General features: G+C 40.0%; 1 protein-coding gene across 2 annotated transcripts in view; it reads left to right on the top strand.

Moving 5' to 3' along the window:
* The first annotated feature begins 2,510 nt into the window (after nucleotides 1-2,510).
* The window catches only part of KIF25 (kinesin family member 25), a 42,296-nt gene continuing 27,264 nt past the window's right edge, over nucleotides 2,511-17,542 (top strand). Inside the window, exons 1-7 of one of the 2 annotated variants that reach the window (XM_049831221.1) lie at nucleotides 2,511-2,616; nucleotides 3,329-3,394; nucleotides 7,406-7,522; nucleotides 9,449-9,587; nucleotides 11,731-11,835; nucleotides 14,633-14,736; nucleotides 15,968-16,056. In XM_049831221.1, the coding sequence (XP_049687178.1) occupies nucleotides 2,542-2,616; nucleotides 3,329-3,394; nucleotides 7,406-7,522; nucleotides 9,449-9,587; nucleotides 11,731-11,835; nucleotides 14,633-14,736; nucleotides 15,968-16,056 (695 nt within the window). In that variant the 5' untranslated portion in view covers nucleotides 2,511-2,541. The remainder of the gene's footprint in view (nucleotides 2,617-3,328; nucleotides 3,395-7,405; nucleotides 7,523-9,448; nucleotides 9,588-11,730; nucleotides 11,836-14,632; nucleotides 14,737-15,967; nucleotides 16,057-17,542) is intronic. The other variant, XM_049831222.1, reaches the window with a different exon arrangement.

Here is a 17,542-nt window from a genome sequence, read left to right as displayed (position 1 = left end):
CTCTCTTGGTATCTTCCACCAGTGCTTTTCTACCCATTTTGTTTCTTGTTACTGCCTTTGGGGATGCCATAATGGACGACTTGTACCAGAATGCTGAAGCTGGGAGTTGCAAGTTTGGGGGAAAAAACCCAAGATTGTTCAAAGCAGAGAATCAGTGTAGAAAGACGTGCTGGAATACAGCCTTGCAGACTTTCCACAAGATCACTGGATTTTATATTTGTTTCTTGCCTAGATCTCACTGACAGTTTTGTTCCCTGCCCATCAAGCAATATCTGAGCTTTGGAAATAGAAGACCCCAAAAGAGAATTGCTGCTGTTACGGTGAGTCACAGATCATATTGTGGGATTTTTTGGTTGGTTTTTTTTTTTATACATATGGGACTGAGTTTTCAGTACTATCTGACTTTCAGGTGTGCATAGAGAAATGACTAAATTAAGAGTAGTCCAGGGATGCTCAGTTTGGGGTTACTATTTCAAAGTCAGAGTGATAGTAAACTAAGTCTTCTCTGTTACGGCCTACAGAAACTAGATTCTTAATCTCAGTGGGTGAAACCCACAGTAGGTGAGAGATCAAGCATTACACTTAAGAGATGATCCTTCTGAGATGAGGCCGAGTTACGCTGGAAAGCAACATTGTTCTGATTTGATTGCTGCTGCAGGATAAGCATTGCATATAAAAAACACAGCTCTGTGTCAAGAATTGTGAGTCACACCGCCCAAGCTACTAAATACTCTCCCCAAAACCGCTGAAAATCCTGTCTGCCTTACTTAGTGCCAACATCTTGTACCATCCTCAGTATTGCAGTACTTTGGAATTTATTTTTTTATTATTATTATTTTTGCCTAAATCCATTTGTCAGTTTTCATTTTTCCACCAATGCAGAACTAGTTGCAAGGATGAACTGCTAAGGAGGTTCTAGTCAGTTTTTTTAAAACTGAGGCTACAGTTTACGGGAGGAAGTAGCAGTATCACTGAAGACATTTGATAGAGGGATGTTTGGTTTGGCCTGTGATAGATGGGCAGCATCTGGGTTCCTCTGTAAAGGATTGCTATCCCTCTTGTGCCACACATAGAGAGATACACTGCTGTATGCCTCTGGATTTTCTACTGCCTGTACGAGAGCACGTTCACCATGCTCAGCAGACAGTGACTTGAGACTGCTGTTTTGTGGAACTGGATTCCTCTAGTGCAAAAATAGTGTTATTTCCCACTTCCAAGAAGCTGACATGTTTGTATCTGGCATGCTTTCACATTTAAATAGCCAAATAGTATTACAACTGCTTTCAAGATCTTTCAGTGCAATACAATAGAGCACTAAATATTACTAAGGTATGTCACATATTGGCCTCAGAAGCCTTAGTGTGAGACCCCCAGCCATAGCCTGAACGCATAGCTCCTGTCTTGGGCAGCATCTTCAAGCCTCCAATATCAGCTGGACCTGCAGGCTTTGTCCATCTCCTAAGACAAGCCCTAGGCCCTGGCTTTTATCACAGTTACTAAATAGTTGCAGTTGGAAGCATCCTCCAGGTATCAGCTAGTCCTGGGTCAAAGCAGGGTCATCTACAGCAGGTTGCCATGGCCTGTCTCTGGTTGGGTTTTGAGATCTCCAAGGATGGAGGCTCCACAACCTCTCTGGGCAATCCATGCCAGCGTTTTGACAATGCTCACACTGAAAAAAAAAAAAACAACCAAAAATGTACTTTGAGATGGAGGTTCACATGTCTTGATTTGTGCCTAATGCCTTTTGTCCTGTTGCTGGGTGCCATAGAGGAGGGTCTGGCTCTGTTGTTTTCATACTCTCCCATCAGGTATTTATCCATAGGCATCAGATATCCCTCAGCCTTCTTTCCTCTAGGCTGAACAAGCCCTGGCATGCTCTGTGGAACATATGTTCCTATCCCTTAATCTTCTTTGTGGCCCTTTTTGCCTTGGACCAGCTGCTTGGGGGAAATCCTGTGGCCAGTATAGGATTGTGGCGCCTGGTGTGGCGGCTGAATGCAGGGCCTGCACCCGTGTCCCCAGGATCTGGGGCTCTGAGGCAAAATCTTCCACTAGCCTTACACCGCCCTCGAGAGCCCCGGGCTTGCCTTCTGCCCCTGCGCTCTCCACCCTCATCCTCGGCCTCCGAGGTGACTTATCCTCTGTGACTTATCCGAGGTGGCTGCGGACGGAGGGCCACCTCCCGCCCCTACTCCTCGTAGGGTCGCTCACCACTCCGTGAAATGGAGGGCGCAAACGCTCTCCCTCACGGAACCGAGGGGCACCGCCCCCGTCCCTCACTGCGAGAGGATTGGTGGGCCACCCTGCCACTCACGGCCGCGCCCGTTGCGGCCCGCCTAGCGACGGAGGGGCTTGGCGCGCGGGGCAGGGCGTGAGGCGCTCGCCCAGCCAATCGAAGCGCTGGGATGGGAAGAGGGCGGGTTCCCGTCACCATGGCACCCGGGTAGCCACCCCAAGCTGCGCTTCTCATTGGCCAGCGTGACGGGCGCGGGGCGCAAGGGCGGGCGCGGCGGGTGCTGGCTGTGGCAGCCGGCGGAGAGGATGCGGGCGCGGAGCGGGCTCGACCCGGGCTCCGTGTGGGCGCAGCGCCTCGGGCAGCTGGAGCGGCGGTTGCGAGTGAGCCCGGCGCCGGTGGGCAGGGGGCGGTGGGGTGGGGGGAGAGCTGGTCTGCCCCGGCCTCGGCGGGGAGGGACGGGGGGGGGGGGGCTGCCGGGCGGGGCTCAGCGCCTCAGCCCGCTGAGGGCGGTGGTACAGCCCGGCCCGCCCCTTTCCCTCAAAAGTCTGTTTCTCGGCTTAAAATGCAGGCGCGAATCCTAAAGGCAGCGGCCAGCGGGGCCTTGGACCGCAGCCCGGTGTGGGGAGAGTCTGCTCCGCCGGGGCTGGGGGGGGGGGGGGTGTCGTCGAGCTGTGACCGGCCCCTCACCAGGGCGGGAAGGGCCCCGCTGCGGATCCCCCCCAACCCCCGCGCAGCTTCGGGAACGGGGATTCGGGTGAGCCTTTGTAAGGAACTGAAATGGCGGTTCGCCAACGGTCAGGCGGTGGTTCTGTAGAGCAAAAGCAGTTGGAAAAGTTGTACGTGTGCAATTCCACATAAGCGGGCAAAATGACAGAAAATACAAGCGACCGGGGAAGGTGAAGGGTTCAGCCTCGGGTTTATGTGCCTCTAGACAAGTACTGTGCTGAGGAGATTGGGGGCAGGTCGTCCTTTGATTTTTGGAAGGCAGAGAAACAGAGGAATGTAATAAAACTATTATAACAAAATAACGTTCATCAGACTCATCTTTATTTCATTTTTACTTTCGGGGTTTGGTGTGGGTTTTGTCCTTAGACCAAAGAAGAAAGAATAGTTGTCCTGGAAACTGAAAATGCTGCTCTTCATCTAAAACTTGCAGAGGTAACTATTGTTTTATTTTCCAGAAAGAATTCTTACGAAAATAGAAGAAAAAGACACTGAAATCTGCCTTCCTATTTTCAAGTTTGGCATTCTTTACCTGTTGCAGAAATCTGTGAAGGGATTAAGGCTCAGCGTTTTTTGTTTTGTTTTGTTTTTTTAAATCAGCAGTAACGGTAGACTGATTAAGTAACTAGAACTTGACGTACAGTTCAATAATTGCCATTGTTTTAAATCCACAAAACTAAACTGAGGGGACGATTCTGTGAGCTTTAAGTATGGAATATTGCTTTCTGCTTGCAAGGAGACTGTTTGCCTAAAAGACAGGTAGATTTTGAAGGAAAACTTTTTAGACATAATTAGGATGATCCTTTAAAAAGTCCTGTTCATAGAGTGCAGGAAAGACATCTCATTATGAGCAGACTTACCAAAGATGCCCTATTGCATGTCTTCACAGCACTAGCATTACACTTGTCTGGAAAAGACAAGGTACTCTTGCAGAAGTCAGTCACAGAGCATACAGCAACAACTGGATGCCCTCATTTCCTTATATCCTTTTACAGAAGGATATGTTGCTCCTAGACCATTATCAAAACAAGGAGCAGCCTGTGATAATGTTTGGGGTCTTCAAAGGTAGGATTTCAGAGATTTACAGAATTTTGAATATTGATCTACACTGCTAGACCAGAGCCAGCTGTGAGTATTAGTTGGGAAAGAGACAGTTGGCTAAGAGTTTCTAATCTGAGCTGAAAGATTAAATGGTTGGGTGACCTCAGGAAAGCCATTTGCCCTCCCTCTGGGTTTGTTAACACCTGTGGATAAAAGTGGGTTTAACATTTTTCAAAGCCTGACTGGAAGCAGATGGTACATCTGAAATGAGTTTTGCTAGGTATACAGAAGAATACTGTAATTGATTCTGAGAAAATGTTTCTATTATTTTTGTTCTGCTTTATAGTTACTAAAAACCTTAAGTATTTCAGCTGATTTTTTTATTTTTTTTTTTATTCTCACAAGCACAAGAAATAAATTATTCTAGTCAGTAAGGTACAGCAGATATAGGAAGAAGTTACCCGAGTGTTAGATGATGAAGCCTTGTTTTCTAAATACAGCGCTGTTTCAGTTTATTGCAAAATGTGCTGGAAAATACGAGCACCTACGGACACATGAATAGCATGGCAGTGTTACCACCATCACCATCAGTCAGAAACAATGTCAAATGATTCATAGAAATACTTTGAATTAACCTCGCACTGATGTTTCTATTCAGGCAGTTGAAATTGGAATTAAATGCACTTAGAAGACTTTTGCTTTTAAATGGTTAATTTGCCCCAGCAATCTGAAAACATGAGCTAAACTGACATCAATGAAATAGTTTTACCTTAATGGAAGTGTGTCTATTAAAAAGAACACTAATTTTAATTAGAGTAATTTAAGCTCATGCATTGTTGCACCATATCTTCCAGTATCTCGCCAGCTATGCTGGTGAAAAAATCTCCTGCTCTCAGCTATCAATCACTGACCCTTCAGCTCTGCTGGTGGAGCTGCCTGAATGATTGAGCTGTAACAAGTTCAGTCACAGTGACCAGGGTTAACAGAGGTCTCATTCTTAACTTGTAAAAGCTAATTGGATTTGTTTTGGCTGAAGTGAAGGAGGGAGCTTCGAAGACAAACTTATGAGGATAGCCATAAATTAGGATTTGTAGTGTAAATGTTTGTTTATAGGTTGCATCAGTGTAATAAAAATGTTACCTTTTGCTATAGACCTTCCCTTGCTTATATCCTTAAGACAATCATCAATATCAGCACTGCCACTGTTTTCTGTAGCCCTATGTATTACTAGCCTAGCAGTATATTGTAAGGGTTGTTACTGAACATAAGTCAGATTCTTTCTCCGTAGACTTGCTTTTGCCTATTTGGAAATGTGTTTGTCTACCTGCACACTCCTTGCTTTTGTTCACAGTCCTTGAGGTCCTGATCCTGCAGTCTTCCAAACATAAAGCCAAGTCTGCCGGAATGGATCCGACTGCAGATTTCACTTTGGAGAACACAATTAAGTAGTTCAGTTTTCCTTCTGTTTATAATAAAGCTGACTATAAAAAGTTTTATAGTCAGTTTTTTGTTTCTCATGCATGAGCACAAATTTGCAAGTTCTGGCATACAAAAAATTCTCATGAATGCTAAAACTATTTTAATGGAGAAAACCTCAAAACCAAGGCAGCCTTTGCAATAAAGATAAACTTAATAGTGGAAGTGATGGGAGGTTGACTGCAATGAAGGTAGAATTGACCATTCTGCTTTTATTGTCCATGTTGAGAAAAATGGGGGAGCCAGTGGGAACCTGTGCAGATGGTGGAATACGCATTCCACGTTAAAAGTAGGTTTTAATGAGCTTAAGCTTACTTAACAATAAGGTTTGAGTACTGCAATTCATTATATATAAGCTTAACTTTTCACATGTGATTAGAGATACTGATTCTGGTGAGCTACTTACGCATTTTTGTCAAGAATGTATGTAAACATTGCACTTGAGTAACATGAGTCTTGAAAATCCTCAGGGTAAAAGAACATAGCAACACTGTATAGAATTGGTCTTAATTTCTAGAAGCCTGTAACAAAAAAATGAGAGTTTTCTGAGGTAATCTCATCCTGCTATTTCTTTTCCACTAAGAACTGTTTATATTAGTGCTAAGGTGTTGTATAGCTCTGCAGGACCTGAGGCTGCATTTGTAAATAGAAAATGCTTGCTTTGTGAAGGTGATAAAGTTGGTTTAGATAAGTGAAGTACTTTTCTTGGAAAACATAATCTTTCTTTATTCTAACAGCTCCAGGACATCATATTGTTGTTCTTGCAGATGTCATCTGTAGCTAAACTGCAATTAAATGTTTATTCTTTACCTATCATTGGAATTAAATCAAATCCATTATGTGAGTAGATTTAGCTCTTTCACATTGTTGTACTCTTCTATGATCTGTGAATTTAAATAATGAGGAACTTCAGTCACAGAATTTATGGCCTGAATAAAGTAGCAACTAAGTCTATGCTAGAGACAGGTGCATTCCAAAAATAAGAAAAGAGGCTATTAGTACTGATTAAGGAATGATAGATGCCAACAGCTTGCAGGGGAAAGTAGGTGAAGAAGTTGCAGCTCATTTTAAGCACAAGGACTGTCAGTAAATGATGAAAATTCAATTTTTAATACAATACAGATTCTGTCACATTGCAGAATTTCACAAGTACTCTACAGAGATTTCTTTTTTGTGTTCTTGCCTGGAAATGTTTAAAGTTGCACTATTTCTATTTTCCTTTTGATTTCAACATCTCAAAAAAAAATTGGCCATAAAAATTGCTTTTGCATAATGGGTAATTTTAGATTACTAGAAAGCATTCTTCTCCACATCCTTTAAAAATTGCTTTGGTTGCTTTGATCTCTGAAGACCCAGCTTAGTGCTTTATTGGTACAGTTTTGCACCATTGCAACTCTACTGAATGTAACGGAGTTGGTGTTGGCAGGAAGCTAGAGCAATGAACACTAAGTTGGGAGCCCTGTATTACCATCTCCCTCAGGAATTTAGCAGTTAACACATGTGTATGTGTGTCCTCCTTCTGTTTCATGTCCTTTCAGAGAGCTTTCTTCATTAAATGTACCTACTGGAAGACACTTACACCAGCTATGTAACTAGCCCTTTTCCCTAAGTGGAGGTACGGTTTTAACCATTTAGATACACCTCAAGCCATAAGTAAGGGGTTTTAGGTACTGCAAAAACATTTTCATATTCTGATGCTGAAGTCTACCGCCCTAAGGAAGTAGAATATTGTGATGTTAGCCAGTTAGCTCAAAATGATCCTTCACATGACTCAGAAAAATGTAAAAGCAAATAATTTATGTATTTACAACATCACATGTAGTCAGGTAGTTGAGTTAAAAATGTTTACAGGGACAAAGAGGACAGAATGCAACAGAAAACATGAGCACTTTAAAGTGATTTTTTAGGTGATTTTTTTTTTTTTAATAGTATCAAGGGTTGGCTGGAAGAAGCACTAATGAAGTATTGCAGCTCTACTCTGCTCATGGCCAGCAGCAGAAATTGCAGAGGAGTTCTGTTGTAACCCAGCTGCATGGAGCAATAAAGGTAAAGACATTTAGTAATAATGTGGGCATAATCTGTGCCCTAAACATTTACATGCTTATTGAATATAGTAAAACCCAGAAAATGGTCAGATATGAACCTGATCTATGGCTTTATTGTATTCACGGCAATGCTTGCAATAAAATGTAGCAATGCCTGAGTTAGCTTAAAATTTATAGTGGTTTTGCTGCAATAGGCTGCAAAGTCACCTGAGAAGCTGGTAAAAGCGGCTGCTTCTGAGCTCCAGGATCTTATGTATAGGCTGCTGACAATACCTGAGCTAGATATTTTTGTAATCAAAACCTTGCAATCCCTGATTTGACTATCATGTAGACATCCCCTAAAAAAAAAAAACATAATTGTGATATACTTTCACCAGATAGGCAGATCCTTTAAAAAAGCATTGGAGAGCTCCACTGATTTCACTAAGTGTTCTGCTCTGGCAGACCTCACAAGAGGGAGTAGTTTGCTGTATGCTCACTCAGGTTGTCTTAATTTTGCATTGAAAGGTTGGAACTGTTCTCCCAGTACCAGTACCATAACATTTTCCTTTGTCAAAGTACTTATTCCTGAAGTTACTCCATAGAATAGTGAGTTCCTTTTAGGGACACTAACAGTTGTCAGCTTTTCTCAGGGCAGCACTGAATGCCTGCATAAAATGAAAACTATCTCAGGAAAGAAATCTGATGCTTAACAGGCAGAAGGATGTAGCTTAATTGTAGCATAGTTGGACTAGACGATGGTTGTAGGTCCCTTCCAAGTGAACTATTCTGTTCTATTCTAATTACAGTGATGCTGCTCAGTAGATTTTGCAGTGGTGTTCTACATTTTAGGTTAGCTAGAATGGCAGAACTGCTTGTGATGCAGTACCAGTTGATTGAGACAGTTTACTGTCAGAGATGAATGAATCTTAGGAGAGAGCAAAGCTCTCCAAATAAAAGTCTAGATTAATGGTAATCCACTACCTGTAATAAAAAATATATATATACTACTTACCAGTTATATTCTGTGGCTTTTGAGAGTGAGGAAATGCAGTGATTTTCTCCCTTTAGCTCAGATTATCGTTTTATCATTGAAACTAGTTGATTAATTCAAGGTCAGTACCGCAGTTGGAAAAATAAAATGCCACCGAATATGTGGCACTTTGTACCAGGCTGACTAATGAAACATCACAGTGCTTCTGTGAGATATACAGTATTGTTAAGTTCGTCTTACAAATGGCTTTACATGTTTGTTCCAAGACTTAGATGTCAAGAAGTCTACTAATCCTAAAATCAGGTCAATTTTTTTTACTTTATTTGGACTTTTAAGTGAATATAAGCTGCTCTTATAAATGTTTAAAAGTCTCATCATATATGTTATGCTGAGTTATATCCATAATACAAATACTTTTCTGAACAATGAAGGTTTCTGATCTTTTCAAAATACATCTATTTTCACAGGGAGACATAGAACTGGCTTATTTAATAAATGACTTAGAGTGAAGCTTAGCAAATACCTCCTCATCAAAGTGTGGAAAATGAATGCAGTAAGGTATCTATGAATCACAATTTTTCATTGCTAATTCTGGATATGTCTTAGAATTGGACAGAACACATACATGCTCACACACACTTATTTTTGTTTGATGAAATAAGAAAGAGACTTTGTTATACCTGAAGCTGTGTTATGGTTGAAGTATGTACCGTAGGCTGTTAAGGATCCATAAAGTCTTGCTGAAGCCTTTAGGAAATGACAGTACTAAATATCTTGCAGGATCCTTCTCTAAACATACTGAAAGATGTACTCCCGAAGACTTCCTTCCATCAAGTAGAGGGTTCTTCCTGACTTTGATATCTCACCATAATTATTTGTGGTGTTGTTATATTGATTCTTCCTTAACTGCTGTTTTTGTGTCTTCATAATGTGCTTTTTATTCTTGCTGAGAAGAGGCTTAAGCAAGACCTGAAGAGCCTCCGTTCATTTGCTCTTGAGCTTTCAAAAGACTTTCAGCGTCAAAGCAAGACTTATCTTTACCAAGTTTTGACAGCAGTCCAAGGGATACAGCTGCAAAATGAAGCAATGCAAAGTAAGGCTCCTTGCACTTATGTTTCAAACATGTAACATCAGCAATGTCATTGTTAAATGTTACTAACATTAAAAGGTTGAGTTTGATTTTTGAGAAACATGTCACTGAAACTGTAGCACTTGTTTTTTGTTTGACATTAGATCATCAAGGAGTTCTGAAGCATTAGAAAGAGTACAAATAACTCTGCAGAGGTTATGGCTGATAATTTGGATTTAGCTTTTGTGTTGATTGCAGCTGCTACTAGACTGCTGCTGAGTTGTCTCAGTTATGACATTTTCCAGCTGAAGTTCTCAGGCTTGTTATCTTAACTTTTTTAGAATAGCTGAATAAAGAATGAGTTCCTTTAGCTGAAATTTGTCTGCTTTTGACTGTACCAGAAAAGAACTTGGGTGATTTCAGAGATTTCTGAAAATACTGTGTGAAATTAGGACAGACTGGATTTCTAATATTTCTGTGTATTTACAGAGAAAATTTTACTTCCAAACCAAAACCAGTTCCACTTGCTAGAATGTAGATAATAACACCATGTGGACTACTGTTTCGGCATTCAGGCCCTTCCTTGTTCATGTGTACGTATAAAGCAGACCCTGCAGTGCACTGGTGCTCTCTGCCCTCATCGCTGAGGACTACGTGCATTGGTCCTACACCTGGACCTCCTGGCATGGATCTTTGCACCTGCTTTCAATGTCCTTGACTCTGGTAGAGCTCCTATGAGGCCTGAGAAGCACAACACATACGGAGCTTAAATTGTTTGAAGCTTAGCAGCCTGATGAACTGACAACAAATACACAAATTTATAATCAGAGTCTGTGGGTGATGCTCTGATATCCATGTGTTGCCATTTGAAAGGTGCATTTTCCTCCTGCTTTACTTTTTGGTTGAAATACTTAATTTGGGGACTGATTTGAATCTGATGGGACTACTCATGCCAATAGCAACAAACAGCATTCTCAGTGATGGGTGTTTGCAGAACTTGTCCCTGTATGTTAGGTACTAAGTTATGATTAAAATTGATTTGATTACTGTATTATCCACGTAGAGAAAATGCTTAATCAAGTTGTCTTTATAATCAAGTTGTCCTTAAAACGGAAAAAACCGAAGTGGAAAATTAACCCTAGATAAAGGTGAATGTTTCCCTTATTGAAGCAAGGGGCTAAATGAACAGATAGGAGGTTGGATTTGGCACTTGGGTTGTTGTGGTGTAAATAAATAGTAAGTATTCCTTACGAGGCCTTGCAAATTCCTGTTGACTGTTCTCAATTTGCACTTTGTGGTGCATTGTTCTATGGAATCATAACCAGGAGAAGCTTCCTTGCCAATTACAAAATAGCGTGTTGGTACTTTGGTGGATGACTTATATTTTTAATTTGGCCATTTTTCAGTTCTGTGTCAACTGTTTTAGATGGATATTCTGTTATTAAGGTTAAATATGACAATCTGAATTGCCACCCTTAAATTACATATAATCTTTCATGAACAGAAAGCCCAAAGTATGTATTCAGGAGATAATACATGTTATCAGTTTAATCCTAAAATAGAGATTGAAAATGAGGGAGAGATTTACAGAGGAAACAATCAAGTAGGTTAATTTCAAGGCTGTGGTTGACATGCAGCAAACTATAAAACTTTCATGTAGTAACTGAGTAGTCCCTTGCTTAGAAATATTTATTCACAGTCTGAAAACCAGGCTATTGCTGTCTTTCCCACTGAAATTTAAATAGTAGTAATTCATAAGAGAGAGAAGTGCCCATTATTCTTTTGTTATAGGCCTGTTTCCCTCATAAACAAAGCTGCTATCATTTTAGCAAAAATACTGGCCACCTGACTACAAATGATACTATTGAGACAGATGCAGTAATTCAGCAGATTTGTGGAAGGGTAGGAATTTCTAAAAATTTAATACAACTTTTTAGATTGCTGCACCATGCAGGTATTATCAGAAAGAGCAAACGACAGTATCTGTGTATGCAGAATGTATTTTCAGAGAGGTGAAACCACTGTTCTCGCTCGTTGGCAAAGTGGCAGGTACTAAGGAGCAAAATTTGTCCAAGTAAGTATGTGACAGAGGAGGTGCTGCAGGTTACTGACATATTTTGTGAAAGCTGCTGCAGCTCAATGGCTTAGATATCCTTTGTGGTTCCAGGACACTTTCTCTCTGGGGTGGAGAAGAGGAAAAATTGGGTCAGGTGCTTATTTCCCACTTTGCCTGTATGCTGGCACCTACGTGCTGTGCTCCTTTTAGAGAAAGGTGAGCTGTGCACTGTGCTGATGACTTATATTTGTGAAATGTGAACTACCATCATCTTTTACCTTCAACAGCAGAGTCTCACTAGCTCAGCTGCCTTTGGAAAAAGCCTTTCCTTCTTGGTGTAGAGGAGTAGAGGGACTTTGGATTCAGCAACAGAAATACAGCAGCAGCCCAAAGAATAATTTTATAGCCCAGGACATAAAACACAGCTGAATTCAAAAAGTTTTGGAATTAAGTCTATTATGTCATAGCTGCTTATCCTAGAAGGCATGGTCAGATTGACCTCCTTTTTAAACTGGAATCTAGTATGGAAACAAACTTTAAAAACCCCACCCCAGGGAACTCTGGGGGCAGCTACACATCCATATCTGAGCTAGGCTGTGGCTGTGCTAGGTTATGCTCCTCCTGTTGTTCATATCCCTGCCATGGACCTTTCTGTTATGCTGCTATAACTGTTTGTGTGACCACACACAAAACAAATCAGGGAGCTGATCCGGGACAGAAATTACTCAGCAAGAAGGATTGCTTTTAGACCTCCATGTGACTGTGGAAGCAGTTGTGCAAGCACAGCAGAAGGTTTGGTGCAGCACTGAATAGGAGGGGATGAAAAGCTCCTTAACCAGGACTGTCAATTAATTAAAGAAAATTACAATCCTGAACATGTTTGCAAGCCATCACTCTTCTGCAACTATTAATCTGGTTGTTGATGAAGATCCTAACTGCACTCAGTGACATTTAAACAGAAAAATCAGCATTCCCAGCTCCCAGAAAGTTCCCTTATAGGTCAATGAGATAGGCAAAGCATGGGGGGAAGGGACGTCTATAATGGCTGCAGGCATGTAGTGACTACTTCTCTTGAATAATGAAAAGTGGGTTATTAGTATTTTAAAACAGATGCACCCAGTGGCTGCCCCTAGGTTGTGGATGAAAATGTAACTTCTGAACAGCTTGCAGCTGATGCCAAGCAGAAAACTAGGAAAATGTTAAATAAGTGTTTATATTTACAACCATATAGCTCCACTTTCAGAAAAATTAAAAGTTCAGAAATAATTTGTGTTAGGAAACTTGCTCTGTTAACCTTCTATTCAAAAAGTTTTTCTATGCTGCACATAAAGTTTTACAAAGATGGACATTAAAACTCACTCTTAAAATATCAAAATACCATCTGCTAAATGCAACAACTTGACTCATTTTCCACTGTCTGCTGAAAAGCTCAGGTGTCAAATTAGGAAGACCCAAGGTTGATTTCTGTTTTCACAGTCATCTTCACCATAGGAGGGCTAATTAGGGGGAAAAAAAAAAAGTAATTAGGGCCTGTAACTTGATCTATAATGTCTAGTAGGCTTCTCAGATCCTCATGAAGAAACGACGTAAATATTGAAACAAACTAGTATTTTCTTTTTTTCAAGACTGGAAGAATGGAAGAGTACCCTTAGCACTATTGCTTTACTGCTTATTCAAGAGACTCCAAGAACTGAAAGTGTGTGTACACAAATTTATAAATGAAGATACTTATTATGGAGATGACTTAAATAATCAATGGATTCTAATCTTGTATTTTGAAAAATACTGTATGATTAGGGGTCAGTGACTGTAAGAGTTGCTTTTGACAATTTATTGTAACATATTTGCATGTGATTCCTCAAACCAAGACATACTAGTGTTACTCCACATACAGGATGCAAGAAAAGGATTTTTCTTAGTGAAACTCCTAGATTTTGATTCCCCAACTGTTAGCATAGTTTCCTCTGCATGCATGCACTTGTGGAGGAACATTATGAGATGGAGGTGAACAGTGTGGGTATTACAAAAATAAGATCTGAGAAATCTCTAGTGTAGACAAATGTCCCTTGAAGTTATCTGATTTTTTAGTCTATACCAGAGAGCCTAAATCATGTGTGACATGCTGAGATTTTAATTCTGTTCCTTTCTTTGTAAGGTAGCACGTACTGAGGCTGGTGGTCATCCTGCTAACTCAGCTCTCAGACCATAGTTTTGACTGCCTGATACTCTACATCCTCAAACTGCTCACTAATTGCAGGGGAGATGGATTTCCTGCTGGGGTTCCTAAAAGCTTGCTTTTTACACAAGTTTACAGTCATGTTATGTGCCTTCTGGGCTGTATATTTGTTTTAGGCCTGCTCAGTGTTAATATAATTGGGCTGAAATAAAACCATTTGTGAAGTTAGAAGGCTTTTACAGTGACCCATATTGGTCTCCTCAGTTTTGTGAAAGAGACTTCCTGGGGTTCAAAAGATCAATCTTTTTTATGAAATCCTACCCATACAGTGAATGCATCTATCTTAAAGGGAAACCTTATAGCTGTTTTACAGCATTCCTAGCACTGTAAATGAGGCTGACGATAAATGATAGTTCAACTTCTTGTAAAGTTATCTGGCGTGAATCTAATAATCTGCACGTATGGCATGAGCCTTGCAGGTGACAGCACCTTCTAGAAGCAGGTTGCTTCAAGTTTAGGTTTCAGGTTTCACTGACAGATAACATTACTCTAAATGAAGTGACACATTTGAACTGTGTTTAAATAGCTTGTCTTTTTGATAATTTTTCAAGTTTTCACATGTATACTTATGGTAATTATCTGTAACTTTTTATGGCCATTTCATAGCAAGAAGTATGATGGGATTTTTCTGAGGTGTCTGGTAAATCAGGAACTAACCCTCCTAATTAAAGTTTGGTAGAAGTTAAAAAGGTTTATGCTTGTATTTCATGAGGTGCTACTGGAAAACTCATTTTGTGAAGTCACAGAATTTAGTTCTTTGAAACAGCTTTCTTCTAGTGTTTCAGATAAAAGCTTTTGATCTTGAGCAGTCTCTACAAGAGGTGACGGAGAGATATGAGAAAGAAAAGCAAAAGAGGAGAGCTCTGCATAACACCTTAGTTGTAAGTATATTTAATGACAGAACATTTTCTTATTTTGTTGTAATTATGCCCATAATTTCCTCACCAATAAAACTAAAGAATGTATTTTTCATGGATATATCACCTCCTCCAGCTGTCTGTATACAGTGCATTTCTTTGCTGAGGCACGTTTGTCTTACAATAAACCCCACCCCATTCTTTTTACACAGGCTTCTGACAAATGCACTCATGCAACATATTGCCCTAAGAGGTATCTTCCATTTTGAATAGTGGACAAAACCTGAGTTTCTTCATCCTCTTCTCTAAATTTGCAGCTTCTGAAATTGTTTTAGAATTTTTAAAATTGTCAACTTGAAATTTCAAAATGGTAGTCTTTTATTTTTCCATATATATCTAGCTGTATCCTGCTCAGCCATTAGTGATGGTTCATTTGGGATTAATTTTTTTTCCTTTTTGTACTTTAACTTTTCCTCCCCACCCACCCAAATGACTAGTTTTGGGTTTCCTGATTCAGGACCTGATTTTTAGAAATACAAGCCGCCTTCAAACAAAATTAAGTTTTTCTACCTGGGGAAATGAAGCTCTTCATTAAAAAGTACTTACTTCCAAACTCTGCCTTGAGTTGCAGTTTACTGAAAGGATATTCCCCAAGGCAGTGGGGAGTTAATTTTAGTGGTCACAAGTCATCACAGGTCAGCTTGTTTTCACTAATACAAAATGAGGAGAACTGATCACCAACGAAAAGGAAGGAAAAACACAAGGTTAGATAAACTGAAGTCTGAAATGGCCTGCAGAGAAAGATCAGTTACTGGCTTTTTAGTCATTTATGAACACACAGTGGTGAGGCAAAGGTACAAAATGTTTTATATTCCACATCTTCCTCAGGGCTGGTGGAAGAGAATTGGAGTGTCTAATCTCGTCTGTTGAGTTAACATAGGTGTCTGAAGAAGCTCAAGTAAAGAGGAAGGAGACTGAAGAGGGAAAATGGCTCAGACTGAAAGCCTTTTATTTTCCACAGAGACCGGAGAGGCCTACACCATTCCAGAGCTCTGAGGAGCTCATGCTTCCTCAAGTACTTTCTCTAATTCTCAAGGCAAATGATATTGATACTATTTTTCTCTCCACAGAGTCCAAGGCTGTGATGTTGTAAACACCTGCTTTTCTAAACAGGGTCATGTCTGCTTCACAAATTCCAATGTATTTGTCCTCTCCAGCAGTTTGTGTTAAATACCTCTTAATATTCTAACCCTAGGAGCTGAGAGGAAATATCAGAGTCCACTGCAGGATCCGACCATTACTACCTTTTGATACTGCTGCTGGACATTCAGTATCACAAGATGGGTAATTTATTTTGGCTGTGTTAGATCTTAGCTGACTCATAATTAATATACAGAGAAAACAATAGTTATATGTATATAAGAACAACTGTGTTCTGGATTTTTCTGGTTTTATGTGTGTGGGGAGGTGACGATGGTATCATAAACACTAATTGCTGTTTCTTTTTCCTTCTGCTGCTGAATTGGCTTTAGCCAATCTCATCCCCTTGTCTAAAAGTATGTCCACCTGAATAGAGAGCCATAGCTGTTTTGCCAAGCTAGGTTTATCCCTGGCTTGGCAGAAGTAACACAGCTGCAATCAGTTTAGAGTATTTTCACTATCCTATACAAATTCTGGGATACAATAATGTAATAACCGTCAGAAGTCGTGGGTAGAGAAACAGACTCAGCATTACAATTGTTTTGTAATGCTATAGAACAGATTTGCTGTCAGCACAAACACTGGTAATTCTATTTCAGCATAATTTGGCTCTGCATCCCTAATTTATAATACACTTACTGTAACTGAAGTGTCAAAACATTCCAAGATCCAAAAGGAAAAGAGGGATTAGGTGCAAGTATGTGCTATAACAAGCTGAATTCTCCATAGATGACTAACATGAAAGAAGGTAGGGATTGAAACATACACAAACAAAGAAAGAAGGGGAAAACTAGGTGGGTGGCTAGAAACAGTAACATTATCATTTGCTCTGTCAGTAAATAACTGATGTGGGGCTTTATTTTACTTTTGCTGGCTGGTAATTCTAAAAGAGCACATTCAGTGTTTTAAAGTTTATTAATTTTTGGCAAATCTTTAAAAAAAAATAGAGAATTGTTTTAATTAAAACAACGTCAAAAATAGCAGACAAGAAATTTCAAGGAGCCTGAAGGGGAAACTTGGCATTAACCTGTGCTTGATATACCTGGGAAGGAACCCACTCACTGTTTTTTTGTTGCTGTATGGAATAGTGCAATCATGTGCTGAATTGCAGTGTCAAACAGGATGGACTGGGCCAAACAAACAATCATTAAGACTAACTGTTCTTAATATATCAAAAAATAATTTATATAAAACATAGTTGTAAAACTAAGGACTGATTCTCAAAACCCTTATGCACATGAATGAATTTATACACCTCAGCAATCCCAGTCAGTTTCTGGACTAGTAATGGATGCAAGATCAGGGGCAAATACCTAAAAAGAGGGTGTTTTTCACTTTAATGTTCTAAAGTGAAAGCCTCTTGTTACAAGCTCACATTACAATCTCAAAATAGTAGAATGGCTTGCATGTGAATTAGTCGTAATTGGGTTTGTTCTAAATTTCTTTTTTTAAGAGATTATTTTGCCTGATTGCACCATAATTTGGTTTTTTACTCACAATTAACTGTGGCGTTAGTATGTACATGGGGTACAATAATAATGGCAATTCTGAAACATACTCTTCAGACAATGTATAGTTCACAGACATTTTGAGCATTGACTTTCCTCAGCTAAATGGAACATTTATGGTT

Source organism: Accipiter gentilis, chromosome 28 (genome assembly GCF_929443795.1).
Source record: "Accipiter gentilis chromosome 28, bAccGen1.1, whole genome shotgun sequence".
Taxonomy (NCBI): Eukaryota; Metazoa; Chordata; class Aves; order Accipitriformes; family Accipitridae; genus Astur; species Astur gentilis.
The sequence above is the reverse complement of the archived record's forward strand: the minus strand, read 5'-3'. Positions and strand labels throughout refer to the sequence as shown.